At 51.0% G+C, this 17,328-nt stretch overlaps 1 protein-coding gene across 2 annotated transcripts; it reads left to right on the top strand.

Annotated features, from left to right (window-relative positions):
* Window positions 1-1,558: 1,558 nt before the first annotated feature.
* ITGB7 (integrin subunit beta 7) lies at window positions 1,559-17,033 on the top strand. 2 transcript variants are annotated; one of them, XM_012450298.3, is made up of 16 exons: window positions 1,888-1,957; window positions 6,969-7,091; window positions 8,009-8,212; window positions 10,390-10,591; window positions 10,680-10,850; window positions 11,551-11,792; window positions 12,176-12,334; window positions 12,643-12,738; window positions 12,900-12,989; window positions 14,026-14,172; window positions 14,455-14,648; window positions 14,971-15,194; window positions 15,421-15,640; window positions 15,793-16,001; window positions 16,316-16,476; window positions 16,676-17,033. In XM_012450298.3, exons 3-16 carry the CDS (start codon window positions 8,012-8,014, stop codon window positions 16,754-16,756), a joined length of 2,397 nt encoding a protein of 798 aa, XP_012305721.1. In that variant the 5' UTR covers window positions 1,888-1,957; window positions 6,969-7,091; window positions 8,009-8,011; the 3' UTR covers window positions 16,757-17,033. The 2 variants fall into 2 exon arrangements, with proteins under 2 accessions (XP_012305720.1, XP_012305721.1); XM_012450297.3 differs by lacking the exon at window positions 6,969-7,091 and having other exon boundaries at window positions 1,559-1,957.
* Window positions 17,034-17,328: the final 295 nt, after the last annotated feature.

Genomic DNA, 17,328 nt, shown 5'->3' with positions numbered 1-17,328 from the left:
TGGACCTCTTCACTGGTGACCTGTCGATATGACAAAAAAGTTGAGGATGTGGGAGTAGGGGAGAGAAGAGTGGCAAGGGCGGGGGGCAGTGGGGAAAGCAGAAGAAGAAAGCGAAAGAAGCTCTAGAGGAAACCACAGGGCTTGTGGGGAAGGAGGGTCATTGTCATGGTAATTCCTGGTTATGGGGGAAGGGTATAGGTCCTGACTATCCTATAGCCTGAGGTCAGCCAAGCTCACCCAGAGAAGGAGCCCCTCCTCCCCAATTGCCTCCTTCCAGCAGCTACACTTCTGCAATCCATTTGAGATTTATTGAGCACCTACTATAAGATGGGTACTTGGCTAGGTGCTGTGGCTCCAGCAGGGAGCCTGGTAGAGCCAGTCCCTGCCCACAAGGAGTGCTCTTTCTGGTAGGGGAGATGAAGCTGTGAATTCAGACCTCATGTCTAGCTCCTTCTCAAAGCTCTTAGTGATCTGTGTGGGCCAGGAGCAAATCCCATTAATATTTTTGTGCTCTCCCTACAGGCTTCATCCTTGCCTTGGCTTCAGCTGTTGCTGCACTCTCTGCTTCTCCCAGTTCACCTCCTCCACCCCCTTTCCCAGGCCTCACTACTGCCTTGGCTTCCGGCCCCCCAGTCACATGCTCTGAGCCTGGCCTTATGCCTCTCTCTTCCAAGTTTCTAGCTGTCTGGACCTTGAATTTCTCAAAGCCTCTTCACTTCTCACCTCTGTTACTTCTCATCCCTACTAATTCTCTTATCAAGCCCTTCATGTGTGCCAGGTATTCTTGTAGGCAATTGATATGATTTATCTATTTAAAATTTCAAGACAGTCCTATGAGTGCTGCTTGACAGATGAGAAAACAGCCACAGGAAGGATTGGGTCATTCAACTAAGGTCCTGACTACTTACTAGTGAGTAGTAGAGCCAGGATTTGAACTCTAGCAACTTGGCTCCAGAGCCTATGCAGTCAAGCACACTAGTACAATGGATCCTGGGTTTTCAAAATGAGTAAGTCCCTAATTTCCCATGTCTCTACTAAAAATATAAAATGTTGCTGGGCGTGGTGGTGCACACCTGTAATTCCAGCTACTCGGGAGGCTGAGGCAGGAGAATCCCTTGAACCCGGGAGGCAGAGTTTGCAGTGAGCTGAGATCGAACCATGGCACTCCAGCCTGGGTGACAGAGCAAGACCCTGTCTCAAAAATTAAATTAAATTAAATTAAATTCAAAAATACAAATTTAAAATAAAAATCTTTTTTTTTTTTTGACAAGAGTTTTGCTCTTGTTACCCAGGCTGGAGTGCCATGGCTCGATCTCGGCTCACCGCAACCTCTGCCTCCTGGGTTGAAGCAATTCTGTCTCAGCCTCCCGAGTAGCTGGGACTACAGGCGTGTGCCACCATGCCCAGCTAATTTTTGTATTTTTAGTAGAGACAGGGTTTCACCATGTTGACCAGGATGGTCTCGATCTCTTGACCTCATGATCCACCCGCCTCGGCCTCCCAAAGTGCTGGGATTATAGGCGTTAGCCACTGTGCCCGGCCTTTTCTTTCTTTTTTTTTTTTTTTTTAAATCCTAGGCTAGCTACTTACTACCTGTGGGACATTGGGCAAAATTCTGTATTTCCTGCTTCTAAGCCTCAATCTTTGCATCTGTAAAATTGGGAGCTGGGGGAGTATTAACCCCTATCTTATGAGGTGGTTGTGAGGGTTAATTATAACGTGTCACATTCAGCACATGACAGGGGCTCAATAAATGAGCTCTTTCTTCCAGGTCTCTGTATCGTCCACTCCCTTGGCTCAGCCCCACCCCTATCTGCTCCACCTTCTAGATCAGTCACCCCCACCAACCCCAAATCTTCCCCACCCCGGGGAGTGTCACTTCCTCCTCTGCAGTCTCCCAGATCAGTACACAAAGGCTGCTGCTGTCACCAGAGGAAGGGCTGCTCTGCACGCACCTGTGAGTACCAGGGCACCAGCCCTTCTGCCCAGGCCTACCTGGTCCCAACCTCTTGGGAAGAGGGCTTTGATCTGGATATGGAGGGTCCTGTCCAGACTTGAGAAAGGCTCTGAACTCCTTTCTACATTCCTAAGATCCTCTGAGCTGGCTCCCTCCTCTGGTTTCACAGTCCCCTACCCCCACCTCTCCCAAAGCCCAATCTCTCTTGCATCAGTTTCCCAAGAGTGGGGCTGGCAAGAGGGAAAGGAGGTGAGGATGTATATGAGTGCTGTCATTTGAGTGCCTGCCATGTCCCAAGGATTATACTGAAGTAGGGTTCTCCCAATATTACCCCCAGCTGCCATCCCTGGTGCCTAATGCTCTGTCTTCAGCTCAGACTTCTTCCCAATCAGCATGTTGGCCACAGACTCCACTCTCCTGGGTCACTGTGGCCCAGCAGCTCAGTTCTGTTCCCTCCTTGTGTCTCCCAGTGGGCAGCCCAGGGTTCTGATTAACTTGGGAGGTATGGATGGATTGAGAAGAGGCTCTGTTTCTCAGCTGCTAAGGGGGGGCCACAGGGTGCGTATTGGAGAATGGAGTCCAGAAAAATGGAAATAATCACTTGGTCCCAGAAGGGAAGGGAAGACTGGAGAATACGCCTAAGGAAAGAGAAATGGGATTAGAGCCCATCAGGGCTAGTGGAGAGAGAACACAACTATTGATGGAGATGGTGCCTGGTTGGAGGGAGGAAAGGAGCAAGCACAGCAGAGGCCTGGCTTGCCTCAGTCCCTGCCCTGCCCTGTCCTGCCTCTAGTTCTCTGGGTGACCCTGGCCTCATGGAATTTAGGTTTCCATTTGTAAAAAGAGGGGGATGGAGTAGAAGATTCTGCCATTCTATAGTTAGGAACAGAGGGGAAAAGGAAGTAAAACAGCCTATGAAGAAGTGGAGCAGAGAAAAGCAGCAGAGAGACACAATAGAAGTTTTGAATTGAAAGGAGCCAGAGAGAGACAGAGAAGCAGACAGAGAAATAGGTGGCAGAACATGTACCTCCAAGGAGGGAAGAAGAGAGGGTAATTGGGAAGAAAGGTAGGAAAGGGCCATCCAGGGAGTCCCAGGGCCCCCTTTAAGGGGAGATGAGTGGGCTTGAGGTCTCTGAAAAACCTGTGTGGCAGCAGGGGCTCCACTTATGAGAGATGAGTCAAAACCCGGCTTTGAGTTGCAGCATCTCCAGTCTCCGTGACCACAGGCACGCACAGCAAGCAGGGCTGAGGTTACACTGAGGCTGAGCTGGGGCCAGCCTTTCCCCAAGGGGTGGAGGCTCCGTTATATATGGCGCCTGAAGTCACAGGTGGTGGGGAGCAGGACCAGGATGTTCAACAACTTAGAACCCCACCCCTTCCCCACGCTCTGTGCAGAGTATCTGGACCTGACTCTGGGCCCAGGCTGAAGAAGATACAAATGGTTTATGACAAGGAGTTAGTTGGCCTTTCTCATACACTGCTGATGGCAATGTGGACCAGTACAAGCCCTGAGGAGCTTATGTTGGCAATATCCATATATATATATATTTTTTTTTTCTTAGCATAAGAATGTAGATGAAATAAACACCAATATTACAAATGATATCTATCTATTTATCCTACACATCTTCTTTCAGGGATTTATCCTACAGATTCAGCTGCACACATGTGAAATAATAAATACATGACATTTGGCTGGGCATGGTGGCTCATGCCTGTAATCGTGGTACTTTGGGAGGCCAAGGCGGGTGGGTGGCTTGAGCTCAAGAGTTCTAGACCAGCCTGGGCAACATGGGGAGACCCCATTTCTGCAAAATAATACAAAAATAATTAGCCAGGCATGGTAGTATGCACCTGTAATACCAGCTACTTAGGAGGCTGAGGTGGGAGGATCAATTGAGCCTGGGAGGTCAAGGCAGCAGTGAGCTATGATTGCACCAGTACACTACAGCCTGGGTGACAGAGCAAGATCCTATCTTTCAAATGAATAAATAAATAAATAAATATACAACTTTTCTTTTCAGCATCATTCGTCATAGTGAACTAGAAACAATTTAAGGCCAGGCACAGTGGCTCACGCCTGTAATCACAGCACTTTGGGAGGCTGAGGCAGGTGGATCACCTGAGGTTGGGAGTTCGAGACCAGCCTGACCAACATGGAGAAACCCCATCTCCACTAAAAATACAAAATTAACAGGGCGTGGTGGTGCATGCCTGTAACCCTAGCTACTTGGGAGGCTGAGGCAGGAGAATCATTTGAACCCAGGAGGCGGAGGTTGCGGTGAGCCAAGATCGAGCCATTGCACTCCAGCCTGGGCAACAAGAGTGACACCCCATCTCAAAAAAAAAAAAAATAAATAAAATAACAGGGACATTTTTAACTTTCTCAGGTAGAAAGATTTCCAAGAAAAGTAGTTAAAGGAAAAAAAAGTGAAAAACTGTGTTTTCTACCATTTAAAGAATCATGGCATTTGAGTCTACCATTTAAAAAGCATATGCATGTTAATTTGTATATGCACAAAACAATCCCTAGAAAGTTTGTAAGAAACAAAGACAGCCTGGGCGTAGTGACTCTTACCTGTAATTCCAGCAGTTTTGGAGGCTGAGGTGGGCAGATCACTTGAGGTCAGGAATTCGAGACCAGCCTGGCCAACAGGGCGAAACTCTGTCTCTACTAAAAACACAAAAATTAGCTGGGTGTGGTGGCACACACCCGTAATCCCAGCTACTTGGGAGGCTGAGGCACAAGACTCACTTGAACCCAGGAGGCGGAGGTTGTAGTGAGCTGAGACTGCGACTGTGCACTCCAGCTGGGGCAGCAGAGTGAGACTCTGCCTCAAAAAAACAAAACAAAACAAAAGAAACAAACAAAGAAAGATAGTAATAAATGGTATTTATTTAGGGTAGGTGTGGAAACTGGGTGTGGCGTATGGGGTAGGAGATTTCTCATCTTAACTTTTTGAGGTTTTTTATTTTTAAAATGGTGGATACACAAAATGTATATGTTTTATACATTTTTACCACTTTTAAGTGTACAATTCAGTGGCATTCAGTAAATTCACTAATTCCAGAACTCATTTATCACCCCAAAATGAAACTACCCATTAAGCAGCCACTCTCCATTTCCCCTTCCCCCAACCTTGGGTAACCATTAATCTACCTTCTGTCTCTGCGGATTTTTCTAGTTTGGATATGTTCTACAAGTAGAATCATACAATATGTGATCTTTCATAAATGGTTTTGTTCCCTGAGCATTTATCAAGGTTCATCCATGTTGTGGCATGTATGTATCAGTACTTCATTGCTTTTTATGGCCAAATAACTTTCTGCTGTGAGGATATACCAGCTTTCCTTATCCATTCATCAGTTGATGGACATTTGGGTTCTTTCCACCTTTTAGCTATGGTGAATAGTTCTGCTGTAAACATTTCTGTACCAGTTTTGTTTGAACACCTGTTTTCAATTCTTTTGTGTGTATACCTAAGAGTAGAATTGCCAGGTTATAGGGTAATCCCATGCTCAATTGAGGAACCAAACTATAAAAATGAGAAAAACTGTTTTCCACAGGGATTGTACTACTTTACATTCCTTACATGGTAATGTATAAGGATCCCAGTTTCTCCATGTTCTCAACAATACTTGTTATTTTTCAGTTTTTGATCATAGTCATTCTCGTAGATATGAAGTGGTATCTCATTGTGGTTTTGTTTTCCTTTTCCTTTTCCTTTTTTTTTTTTTTTGAGACTGGGTCTTGCTCTGTCCCCCAGGCTGGACTGCAGTGGCCTGATCTTGGCTCACTGTAGCCTCTGCCTCCTGGGTTCAAGCGATTCTTGTGCCTCAGCTTCCCGAGTAGCTGGGACTACAGGCATTCACCACCATGCCCAGCTACGTTTTATATTTTTAGTAAAGATGGGGTTTTACCATGTTGCCCAGGCTGGTCTCGAACTCCTGACCTCAAGTGATCCACCTGCCTTGGCCTCCCAAAGTGCTGGGATTACAGGCGTGAGCCACAAGCCCAGTCTTTTTTTTTCTTTTTAAGAGACAGGGTTTTACTGTGTTGCCCATGGCAGAGTACAGTGACATGATCATAGCTCACTGCAGCCTCAAACTACTGGATTCAAGCTGTCTTCCCACCAGCACTGGGATTACAGGCATGAGCCACTGCGACCAGGCAACACTGTCTTTTTTTTTTTTGAGACAGTTTCACTCTTGTTGCCCAGGCTGGAGTGCAATGGCTCATTCTTGGCTCACCGCAACCTCCACCTCCTGGGTTCAAGCGATTCTCCTGTCTCAGCCTCCCAAGTAGCTGGGATTACAGGCACGCGCCACCACGTCCGGCTAATTTTTTTGTATTTTTCTAGAGACGGGATTTCACCATGTTGGCCAGGATAGTCTCGATCTCTTGACCTCGTGATCCACCTGCCTCAGCCTCCCAAAGTGCTGAGATTACAGGCGTGAGCCACCGTGCCTGGCCAACACTGTCTTGATTACTGTAGCTCTGCAGTAAGTTTTTTACAAGATTATTTTGGTTATTTGGGGTTCCATGCAATTCCATATAAATTTTAGAATCAGCTTTTCCATTTCTGCAATAAAAAGGGCCAATGGAATTTAACTTTTTGACTTTTGAAGCATGGTAAACAAATTACCTGCTCATTTAAAAAAATTAATATGTTTTTTAAAGTCAGGAATTTGGTTGGCTTTCCTAAAGGTCACTTGAGAAATTACTCTGCCTCCAGGTTCTTTCTTCAATCTAGATTATCTTCTTGAAAATTACAGAAAAGAGACAATTTTTTTGCCCACGCTGGCCTTGTGGTCTCATCTTCATTCCCGTTGCTACCATGTCAACCAAGTAGAACTATTTTCCCTTGACTCTGTCACACACTCACCGTCATCTGTTCCAGCTTTCTTTTTCCTAATTCCCACTCACTGACCCTCTTCTCTCATTTAGAATCCAAGATTGTGAAAACCGTAAAGTATGTCAGATTATTTATCCAACTCCTCCACTTTACAGATGTGGAAACTAAAGCCCAGAGAGAAGGTCTGACTTGCCACACAGCCAGTGAGTGACTGCAGCAGGACCAGAATCCGGTCCATTTCCTGTTTTGTTCTACTACCACTACGGCTTGGAATCTTGGTAAATAGACCTGGGTGCAGACTTTAGTGCCGCCAGGCCCAGTCCCCAGACCCTTTAGTAGACCATTTTGCCCACCCTGGCCACATGAAGTCTGCACACAGGAAGGACAGTGTCTCTGAAGCCCCTACCTTTTTTTTTTTTGAGACAGAGTCCTGCTCTGTCACCCAGGCTGGAGTGGGGTGGCGCGATCTTGGCTCACTCCAACCTCCACCTCCCGGGTTCAAGTGATTCTCTTGCCTCAGCCTCCCGAGTAGCTAGGATTACAGGCGCATGCCACCATGCCCACCTAATTTTTGTATTTTTTTTTTAGATGGAGTTTCGCTTTTGTTGCCCAGGCTGGAGTGCAATGGCATGATTTTGGCTCACTGTAACCTCCACCTCCTGGGTTCAAGTGATTCTCCCATTTCAGCCTCTCGAGTAGCTGGGATTATAGGTATCTGCCACCACATCAAGCTATTTTTTGTATTTTTAGTAGAGATGAGATTTCACTATGTTGGCCAGGCTGGTCTGGAACTCCTGACCTCAGGTGATCCACCCCCCTCAGCCTCCCAAAGTGCTGGGATTACAGGTGTGAGCCACCACACCTGGCCCTAATTTTTGTATTCTTGAGACAGGGTTTCGCCATATTGGCCAAGTTGAACTCCTGAGGTCAGGTGATCCACCTGCCTCAGCCTCCTAATGTGCTGGGATTACAGGTGCGAGCCATCACGTCAGGAGGCCCCTACCTTTGCCTGGTACCTGCCCCTTCCCATCATTTTGAAGAAACTGCTGAATCCACAGGGGAAGTGAAACTATGAGGGGAGATAAATATTTGGGGTAGAGTTTTGAGAGTGATAACCACAAGCTAAGTTCAGAGGACTGAGAGTTTGAGGGTCCTCCCTAAGGGCCCTCATGTCCTCCTTTATTTCCTATTACAGGCCATGGTGGCTTTGCCAATGGTCATTGTTTTGCTGCTGGTCCTGAGCAGAGGTGAGAGTGAGTTGGACGCCAAGATCCCATCCACAGGGGAAGCTACAGAATGGGGGAACCCTCACCTGTCCTTGCTGGGGTCCTGCCAGCCAGCCCCCTCCTGCCAGAAGTGCATCCTCTCGCACCCCAGCTGTGCGTGGTGCAAACAACTGGTAAAGATGGTCCTATGGCCCTTGAACCATGTGTATGTGTATGTGCAGTCTGGATAATGTGTGTGATTGTGTGGGCACATGTATGATTTTCTAGGTACATGTTACAGTCTCACGTGTGACTGAGTTTGTTCACATAGGACTCCTGTGTGTGGATATACGTGTGTGTGTGCAAGTTCCCTGTGCACGTAAGGTTATATCTTATCCATGTACTTGTGTATATACGGAGAGAATCTGTGACCATGAATTGGGAGAAAGTATGTGCTTGTAGGAATTCATGCCTGTGTATAGGGAAAGGAAGCTGTTGTGCATGTAAATATGTGAGAAAGGTATTAGCCAGTGTAGGCTGCCATAACAAAACACCATAGGCTGGGTGGCTTAAGCAACAAGAATTTATTTCTCCTAATGTTGGAGGCTGGGAAGTCCAAGATCTAATTGCTGGCTGATTTGATTCCCCAGTTAGGGCTCTCCTCCTGGCTTGCAGACTGGCTACCTTCTCGGTATGTCCTCATATAGTGGGGAGGGGGTAGGTAGGTGGGAGTGGGAACAAGAAGGTGCCTCTCTTCTTGTAAGGGCACTAATTCCATCAAGAGGGTTCCACCCTTAGGATCTCATCTAAGCCTAGGTGTCTCGCAAAGGCTCTATCTCCAAACACCATCACATGGAGGGTTAGGGCTTCAATACAGGATGGGGGTGGGGTAGGGGTGCAGAGTTCAGTCCATAGCAGAAAGTGTGTGGTTAGATTTCTAAGTCTGTGTTTGGGGTGGGGGCATTCTGTTCCTGGGTGTGTAGCAGCCTATGACTGGGCAGGTAGAAAGGGAGGGGTGGAAGCCTATGGGCTTGAGGGGGACTGGAAAGGCTTCAGCTACCTAAATGGCCAAGAAGGATGCTAGGGAGCAGGCGTTTCCCTGGCTCCTCAAACAAGGCTGTTGTTTGTTTATGCTTTAAAGAGACAGAGCTCATGGAGCAGCAGAGCAGGAGGGGTGCCTGAGCTGGGATGGGGGCAGGTCTGCCTCTCTGAGAGGAAGGTGGAGGGTTAGATCAGTGTGGGAGCCCAGATAAGAGATGAGGGCAAACTCATGTGGAGACAGGGCTACAGATGTTTAGAGGACCCAGGAGAAAGGCATACAGTGAATCTGAGAGGACAAGAAGGGTAGACGCTGAGTCTGCACAAGGCAGAGAGGCAGAGGTGCCAGGCTAGAGCTGGGGAGCTGGAGCTCTTGAGATAATCGAGTCTGTGTCTGGCTTCTCCAATCCCCAGACTAGGAGCTGACACCCAGGGCCAGCTGAGAAGCCGCTCTAACCATTTCCTTCCCCTGTGGCTTCCCAACCAGTCCCAGACATATTGGGGGGGGCACCTCCCTCCCCTTCCAAGGAGCTGTGGGGCTTAGTCTGACCCCCTTCCCATTTTGGTGTGAGCTTGCTGGGGAGGTTGGCCTAGGAGGCAAGGCCCCCATTTTTTTGTGGTAGTGAAGTCTCTAAGATCTCAACAGGAAGTCTGTGGCTCTATTGGGGAGCAGAGGGGTAGGTGGCTGGGGCAAGGGGGAGTTGAGATAAGGGGAGGGGTAGGGGACCGCTATAGGAAGTGGGGCTCTGACAAAGAAGAAAGGACCAGAGTTCCACTGGTGGTGGCTCATGCCTGCAGTCCCAGCATTTTGGGAGGCTGAGGCAGGAGGATTGCTTGAGCCCAGGATTTCAAAACCAGCCTGGGCAACAAAGCAATACCCTGTCTTTATAGCAGAAAAAAGAGAAAAAAAAAAAAAAAAGGCCGAGTGTGGTGGTTCATGCCTGTAATCCTAGCACTTTGGGAGGCTGAGGCGGGTGGATCACTTGAGGTCAAGAGTTCGAGACCAGCCTGGCCAACAAGGAGAAACCTCGTCTCTACTAAAAATACAAAAGTAGCTGGGCGTGAGGTGGCGCACACCTGTAGTCCCAGCTACTGAGAGGCTGAGGCACCAGAATCACTTGAATCCGGGAGATCGCACCACTGCACTCCAGCCTGGGCAACAGAGTGAGACTTTGTCTCAAAAACAAAAACAACAACAAAAAAGACCGGAGTTCAAGGGTAGCTGTGTAGGGAAGAGGAGGGGAGGGAATCAGGGGCTTGCAGGGTGGTTCAGGGAGCGGGGCGGAGGGCCTGTGCAGGACACGGTCCCGACAAGCCTTTTCTTGCTGAGCAGAACTTCACAGCGTCGGGGGAGGCGGAGGAGCGGCGCTGCGCCGGGCGAGAGGAGCTGCTGGCTCGCGGCTGCCCGCCGGAGGAGCTGGAGGAGCCCCGCGGCCGGCAGGAGGTGCTGCAGGACCAGCCGCTCAGCCAGGGCACCCGCGGAGAGGGTGCCACCCAGCTGGCGCCGCAGCGGGTCCGGGTCACGCTGCGGCCTGGTGAGTTAGGGCCGGCGGGGCCAGGCCAGAGGTCTAGGCTGGGGTTTCAATGTGCTCTGCTGACCCGCGCCCGCCACCCACCCCCCAGGGGAGCCCCAGCAGCTCCAGGTCCGCTTCCTCCGTGCCGAGGGATACCCGGTGGACCTATACTACCTTATGGACCTGAGCTACTCCATGAAGGACGACCTGGAACGCGTGCGCCAGCTCGGGCACGCTCTGCTGGTCCGGCTGCAGGAGGTCACCCATTCTGTGCGCATTGGTGAGCCGAGCACTGCCTCCCGCCCTGTTAGCCCTTGCCTGTCAACCACTGCCTTAGCCTCTGCCAACATCCTCAACTCACAAGGGCCCCGACTTGCCCTCCCAGTTGTTGACCGATCTAGCCAGGCCACAGGTTTGTTCCTGCATCTCTCCCCAAAGACACCCATCTTCTAGGTCAGAGCTGGAGAGGAATCAAGAGACTGTCCAGTAGGAGTCTTCGTTTTACAGGTCTAGCTGAGACCCAGCATCTGGAGAAACTGTGTTCAGGCCCTCTCTGGGCCTGGACAGCTGCCCTGGACCTACCAACCTGGAACCTGCCCTGATGCGAGTGTCCTTTGGACAAGGCCTAGATGTCACTGTCCCTGGTTCCACATTCTGGGCCAATTCTCCTCTATGCAGAGTTCCCTCCTTTGCCTTATGCTGCTATCACATCCTATGCCTGAGCCGCCTTTGACCTTCAGGAAGCTCCCGTTTGTCCCAGTTGTGTCCTCCTCTTAGTGTCCTCTGTCCACCACTTTCCTGAGCCGGTGGTCTGACCCCTTTGCTTGCCAGTTACCAGGTCCCTGCCCCCTAGGTGCACCCTCTCTCATCACCTCTTCCATGACCGTCTTCCCCACCCCACTTGCCATCAAGCACTCTCATGAGTCCTCTGCTGCTGCCCTGTGACTTCTGATACAGTTGTCGTTCCTCTCCTCTCCCAGGTTTTGGTTCCTTCGTGGACAAAACGGTGCTGCCCTTTGTGAGCACGGTGCCTTCAAAGCTGCGCCACCCCTGCCCCACCCGGCTGGAGCGCTGCCAGTCACCCTTCAGCTTTCACCATGTGCTGTCCCTGACGGGGGACGCGCAAGCCTTTGAGCGGGAGGTGGGGCGCCAGAGCGTGTCCGGCAATCTGGACTCGCCTGAAGGTGGCTTTGATGCCATTCTGCAGGCTGCACTCTGCCAGGTGAGGAGGTGGGGCAGGGAGCTGAGCCTGGAGTTCTGTTTGGGAATAGGGCTGCCCCTCTGGTTGCGTAGTGCACAATTCTAGGGGGTGCCATTCATACCATAGTTGCTGTAGTTTGTATACGTATTTTAACAATTACCTGGTGGGTTGGAGTAAAATATCTTGAGGAGGGGGCATGATTTTCTAAATCACAAGCGAGCCTCCACTAGCAGCAGCCTTGTTTGGGGGGCTGGGGAGAGCAGGGAGAAGCAAGGGACTGGAGGCAAGGGGATGGACAAGCTGACTCAGAGCGAGGCTGGCCACATCCTTGCCTCACAGAGCTGGCTGGGGTGGCTCAAGGGCCATGGCCAGGTGCACAGCCTACCACCCGCACTGTACCCCAGGAGCAGATTGGCTGGAGAAATGTGTCCCGGCTGCTGGTGTTCACTTCAGATGACACATTCCACACAGCTGGGGATGGGAAGTTGGGTGGCATTTTCATGCCCAGTGATGGGCACTGCCACTTGGACAGCAATGGCCTCTACAGTCGCAGCACAGAGTTTGTGAGTCCCCACCATCACCCTGCCTCTCCCCATCTGAGCCACACCTCTTTCCTTCCAGGACTCCTACCCCCAGCCTCACAGTCCTCACCGGTAACCACCCTGCCATCTACCCCAGCAGTTCCTCCTTTCAGCTGCCGAGACAGGACACCTTTGTCACTCCATTCCCTACCTCCTTTCTATTCCTTAGCAAGCCTCCAGGGCTCCTCCATCTGGTGGAACCTTGGTTCCTGGGTTCCCTGGGCTGAGGGCACCTTGCATGTTGTGGGGGAGACCTGTGGCACTCACTTCATCCCTGCTTCCTGCCCCAGGACTACCCCTCTGTGGGTCAAGTAGCCCAGGCCCTCTCTGCAGCAAACATTCAGCCCATCTTTGCTGTCACCAGTACCGCACTGCCTGTCTATGAGGTGAGAGCTGTCTACATCTCAGATCCCCAGCCCCACCTCAGCCTTTCTCAGTTCCCCCAAAGATCCATTCTCCGCCCCCCATATGCCCTCCTTCCAGACCCCCAGGAGCCCATTTTCTTAGAGCTGTGACCTACCATTTCCCTTAATTCCTCATAACTCAGGAGCTGAGTAAGCTGATTCCTAAGTCTGCAGTGGGGGAGCTGAGTGAGGACTCCAGCAATGTGGTACAGCTCATTATGGACGCTTATAATGTAAGGGGCCAGGGGAGGGGGAGATGGTGAGGGTGGGCACTGGGGAAAGGCAGAAAGGGGCCCTTGGGTGGGGTGGCAGAATTAAAAGGAAATGGTCACTTTCTGGTCTAACATTCCACAGCTCCTACCCATAGTTTGCACATGGCTGTCATTAATTGTTTACTCATGCAATGTTACATTCATAAATCTTAAACATCTGACATGTAGAGAGCTTAGAGCTCTGCTCTGGGCAAGAAAGGAAAGTTACAATCATTGAGCTTCTATTTCATGCACCCACCATCCTAGGTGTACATACTGTTTGCTACTTCATTTAACCCTGCCAAAAGCCTTGCTTCATAACTCTTATCATCCCTGTTTTACAGATGAGGGAACCCACACAAGGAGGCTAAGTGACTTGTCCAAGGTCACAAAGATAACCAACAGAAGGGCTGGAATTTGTCCCTAGTCAGTCTGTACATAACAATGTGAGATCTGGATCCTGCTTTCACTAAGTTTATAAAGAATTCAGAGCTGAGGAGCTGAATAAGAATCATAGAATTTTACAGGTAGAAGGAACCATAAAAAAATCTTAGTGTTTAGGTCTTATCTCTGCAACTAGACTGTTAACTTCTTGAGGTCAAGGATCATCTCCTAAACCCATGGCAAGAAAATCTGAGACAGTATCAAATTTCCTAGGATAAACTGTAATGAATCTGCCCTTTAGACCTGGCATGCACCCAGCTTGTGTCCTGATGTGGGGCTTCACAAACGTGGTCTCTGCATGTTTACAGCACCTGGCCAGCCTGTGACCCTCAGTGGCCCTTGCTGCCAGCTGCACTGAAATGCTATATTAGAGGCCTCTGGATCTTGGATATTCTACACAAGGTTCTCATGGCTCCTCCCTCCAGAAATGCCTCTTGACCGGGCAGAATGGAAGGAGCTCCAGGTGGCAGAGGGCAGAGTGCTGGCAGAATTGGGAACACCTGGAGAGGACATACGGTGGGGGTGTGGTCCTTTCCTGCACTCATATGGTTATCCACTCACTCTCTTCCCATAGAGCCTGTCTTCCACTGTGACCCTTGAACACTCTTCACTCCCTCCTGGGGTCCACATTTCTTACGAATCCCGGTGTGAGGGTCCTGAGAAGAGGGAGGGTAAGGCTGAGGATCGAGGACAGTGCAACCATGTTCGAATCAACCAGACGGTAAGAGCCAGCTAGCACAGGCAGAAGGTGTGCAACGGGAGGTGGGAGTGGGAAATGAAGCAGGCAGGAAAAGATGGGGGCAGGCGTGTGACGAGAGCCTGGGGTGGCCCTCCATCCTTCCTTCTGGAGTGGTCTGAGTGGCTTCCTCAGGCAGTTTTCTAGGAGATGGGTGTTACTATGACCCCATCCCTTCATTTACTAAGGGGTGAGGTTCTGGGTGACTGGTGGGTTTGGGTTGTGTGTGTGTAACCATGGCCCGATTCCTGTCTACCCCATTCTCAGGTGAATTTCTGGGTTACTCTCCAAGCCACCCACTGCCTCCCAGAGCCCCATCTCCTGAGGCTCCGGGCCCTTGGCTTCTCAGAGGAGCTGACTGTGGAGTTGCACACGCTGTGTGACTGTAACTGCAGCGACACCCAGCCCCATGCTCCCCACTGTAGTGATGGCCAGGGACACCTACAATGTGGGGTGTGCAGGTGAGGGCCTCCTCTTCCCTTCACCTGGCTGGCTCCCCACCAACGACCAACCCTAGCCTGTATTCCTCTGCTGCTTTCCATCCTCCCTCAGGAGTCTCCTCGACATCCCTTGAGGCTTCCCAGATATGTCCAGGCCCTCCCCTTGACCAGGGCTCCCTCCGCTCTCTTACTCTGCTCAGTGTTCCCCTGTACTCATCATCCCTTCAGCTGCTTGTCTCTCTCCAACTCTTTTGAGAACTTGAGTTTAGAGGCTCCTGGGAGAGACATGTCAGGGATGTTCAAACTCTCTGACCCACTCCTTTCCTTTGCCTTCCCCTCCCAGCTGTGCCCCTGGCCGCCTAGGTCGGCTCTGTGAGTGCTCTGAGGCTGAGCTGTCTTCCTCAGATCTGGAATCTGGGTGTCGGGCTTCCAATGGCACAGGGCCCCTGTGCAGTGGAAAAGGTCAGTGCCAATGTGGACGCTGCAGCTGCAATGGACAGAGCTCTGGGCATCTGTGCGAGTGTGACGATGCCAGCTGTGAGCGACATGAGGGCATCCTCTGTGGAGGTACCTGGAACTTGGGGAGAAGGGCGGGATCTGAGGGGTCTTCCCAAAGGCACTTAGGTTCTGGGAGTCTCCTGGCATGGAGGGCAAATGTCAGATTCTGGTGTATGAGTTAGAGGGTGTGTTTGGCATACTTGAAAAAGATTGGATGCGTGGGCTTCTGGTGCCACGTGATGGTCAACTGTGTGTGTGGAGTATGCTTGTCACCATCTGCATGGCTCTACCCCAGGCTTTGGTCGCTGCCAATGTGGAGTATGTCACTGTCATGGCAACCGCACGGGCAGAGCATGCGAATGCAGTGGGGACATGGACAGTTGCATCAGTCCCGAGGGAGGGCTCTGCAGTGGGCATGGACGCTGCAAATGCAACCGCTGCCAGTGCTCGGATGGCTACTATGGTGCTCTATGCGACCAATGCCCAGGCTGCAAGACACCCTGCGAGAGACACAGGTGGGGCCTCAGGTCTTGCATCTTGGGAGCAGGGGCACAGTGGGGCTTGTTGAGCCACTCCAATCTGCCTACTCTCCTTCCTGCTTGTAGCTGGGTAAGGGCCATTGGGTGACAACTGCCCAGCTGGCAACTTACTGGCATCTACTACACAGGGACTGTGCAGAATGTGGAGCCTTCGGGACTGGCCCCCTGGCCACCAATTGCAGTACAGCTTGTGCCCATACCAATGTGACCCTGGCCTTAGCCCCTTTTTTGGATGATGGCTGGTGCAAGGAGAGGACCCTGGACAACCAGCTGCTCTTCTTCTTGGTGGAGGATGAGGCCAGAGGCAGGGTGGTGCTCAGAGTGAGACCCCAAGAAAGTAAGTGGGCATGGATGCCACAGACTCTGGAATTTTGATGGGCAGGGTCTCAGAACTCCGGGGATGCAGAGTGAAGATGATGGGAAACAGGCTGGGGGCTGAAGCAGTACTATGAATCCAGGACAAAGGCAGAAGCGATTGGGCAAGTGGACAAAGCTAAGACCCTGGGCAGTGAGGGTACAACCTTGGACCTTGCTGGATACCCTTTGCTTTCAGTGACAGACAAGGTTGGAGAGGCTGGACACACTGTGGGCAACTGTTGATCTGTCCCTATGGTCCAGCTCCCAAAAGTGTGTCGGGTTTCTCGTCCACAGAAGGAGCAGACCACACCCAGGCCATTGTGCTGGGCTGCATAGGAGGCATTGTAGCAGTGGGGCTAGGGCTGGTCCTGGCTTACCGGCTCTTGGTGGAAATCTATGACCGCCGGGAATACAGTCGCTTTGAGAAGGAGCGGCAGCAACTCAACTGGAAGCAGGTGAGACTTCCTGGTTAGGCCCTTTTTTGTTTCCCCACCACAAGCCCAGCCCTGATTCCTCCCACTGGGTTCCCCCAATCCCTCTGCTGACTTCTATCAGCTCCTAGGATTCAGCTCAAGTTGCGGGCTGGCCTCTTAGGTCTAGTAAGGGAACGAGTCCTGGGATTTTTTGCTCATAATCTGCAATGTCTTTCCCCAGGACAGTAATCCTCTCTACAAAAGTGCCATCACGACCACCATCAATCCTCGCTTTCAGGAGGCAGACAGTCCCACTCTCTGAAGGAAGGAAGGAAGGAAGGAAGGAAGGAAGGAAGGAAGGAAGGAAGGAAGGAAGGACACTCACCCAAGGCTCCTCTCCCTAGAGGACAGTGGGAACTGGGGGTGAGAGGAAGGGTGGGTCTGTAAGACCTTGGCAGGGGACTAATTAACTGGTGAGGAACGGTCACCACCCTACTTCATTTTCAGAGTGCCACCCAAAAGGGCTGCTTCCCATGGCTGCAACCTTGCATCTACCTGGGTTACCCCACCCAAGTATACAATAAAGAGTCTTACCTCAAACCAAAGCTGTCACTTTGCTTTACTTCATCAAGGCCAAAGCAGACTGTTTATAGCCTGGGCCTTGGGAAAGAACACGTCCATCCTCCTCTTGCCACCTGAGGGCAGGGAGAGGTGCTCAAACGCAAATGTGCAGGAGACTCCTGAGGTGCAGCCTGGGACCCAGGAAGCCAGGTCTGGAGAGGGCCTGTGAATTCTCAAGTGCTGCTGATGCGGGTGAGTCCCAGACCAGACACTGCATGTGTTGGTGTCTAACCTCCTTCTGTCCTGCTGCGTGTGCTTTTTCCTCTTGCTCAG

Source organism: Aotus nancymaae, unplaced genomic scaffold (genome assembly GCF_030222135.1).
Source record: "Aotus nancymaae isolate 86718 unplaced genomic scaffold, 86718_ANA_hifiasm-v0.15.2.pri h1tg000016l, whole genome shotgun sequence".
Classification (NCBI taxonomy): domain Eukaryota; kingdom Metazoa; phylum Chordata; class Mammalia; order Primates; family Aotidae; genus Aotus; species Aotus nancymaae.
The sequence above is the reverse complement of the archived record's forward strand: the minus strand, read 5'-3'. Positions and strand labels throughout refer to the sequence as shown.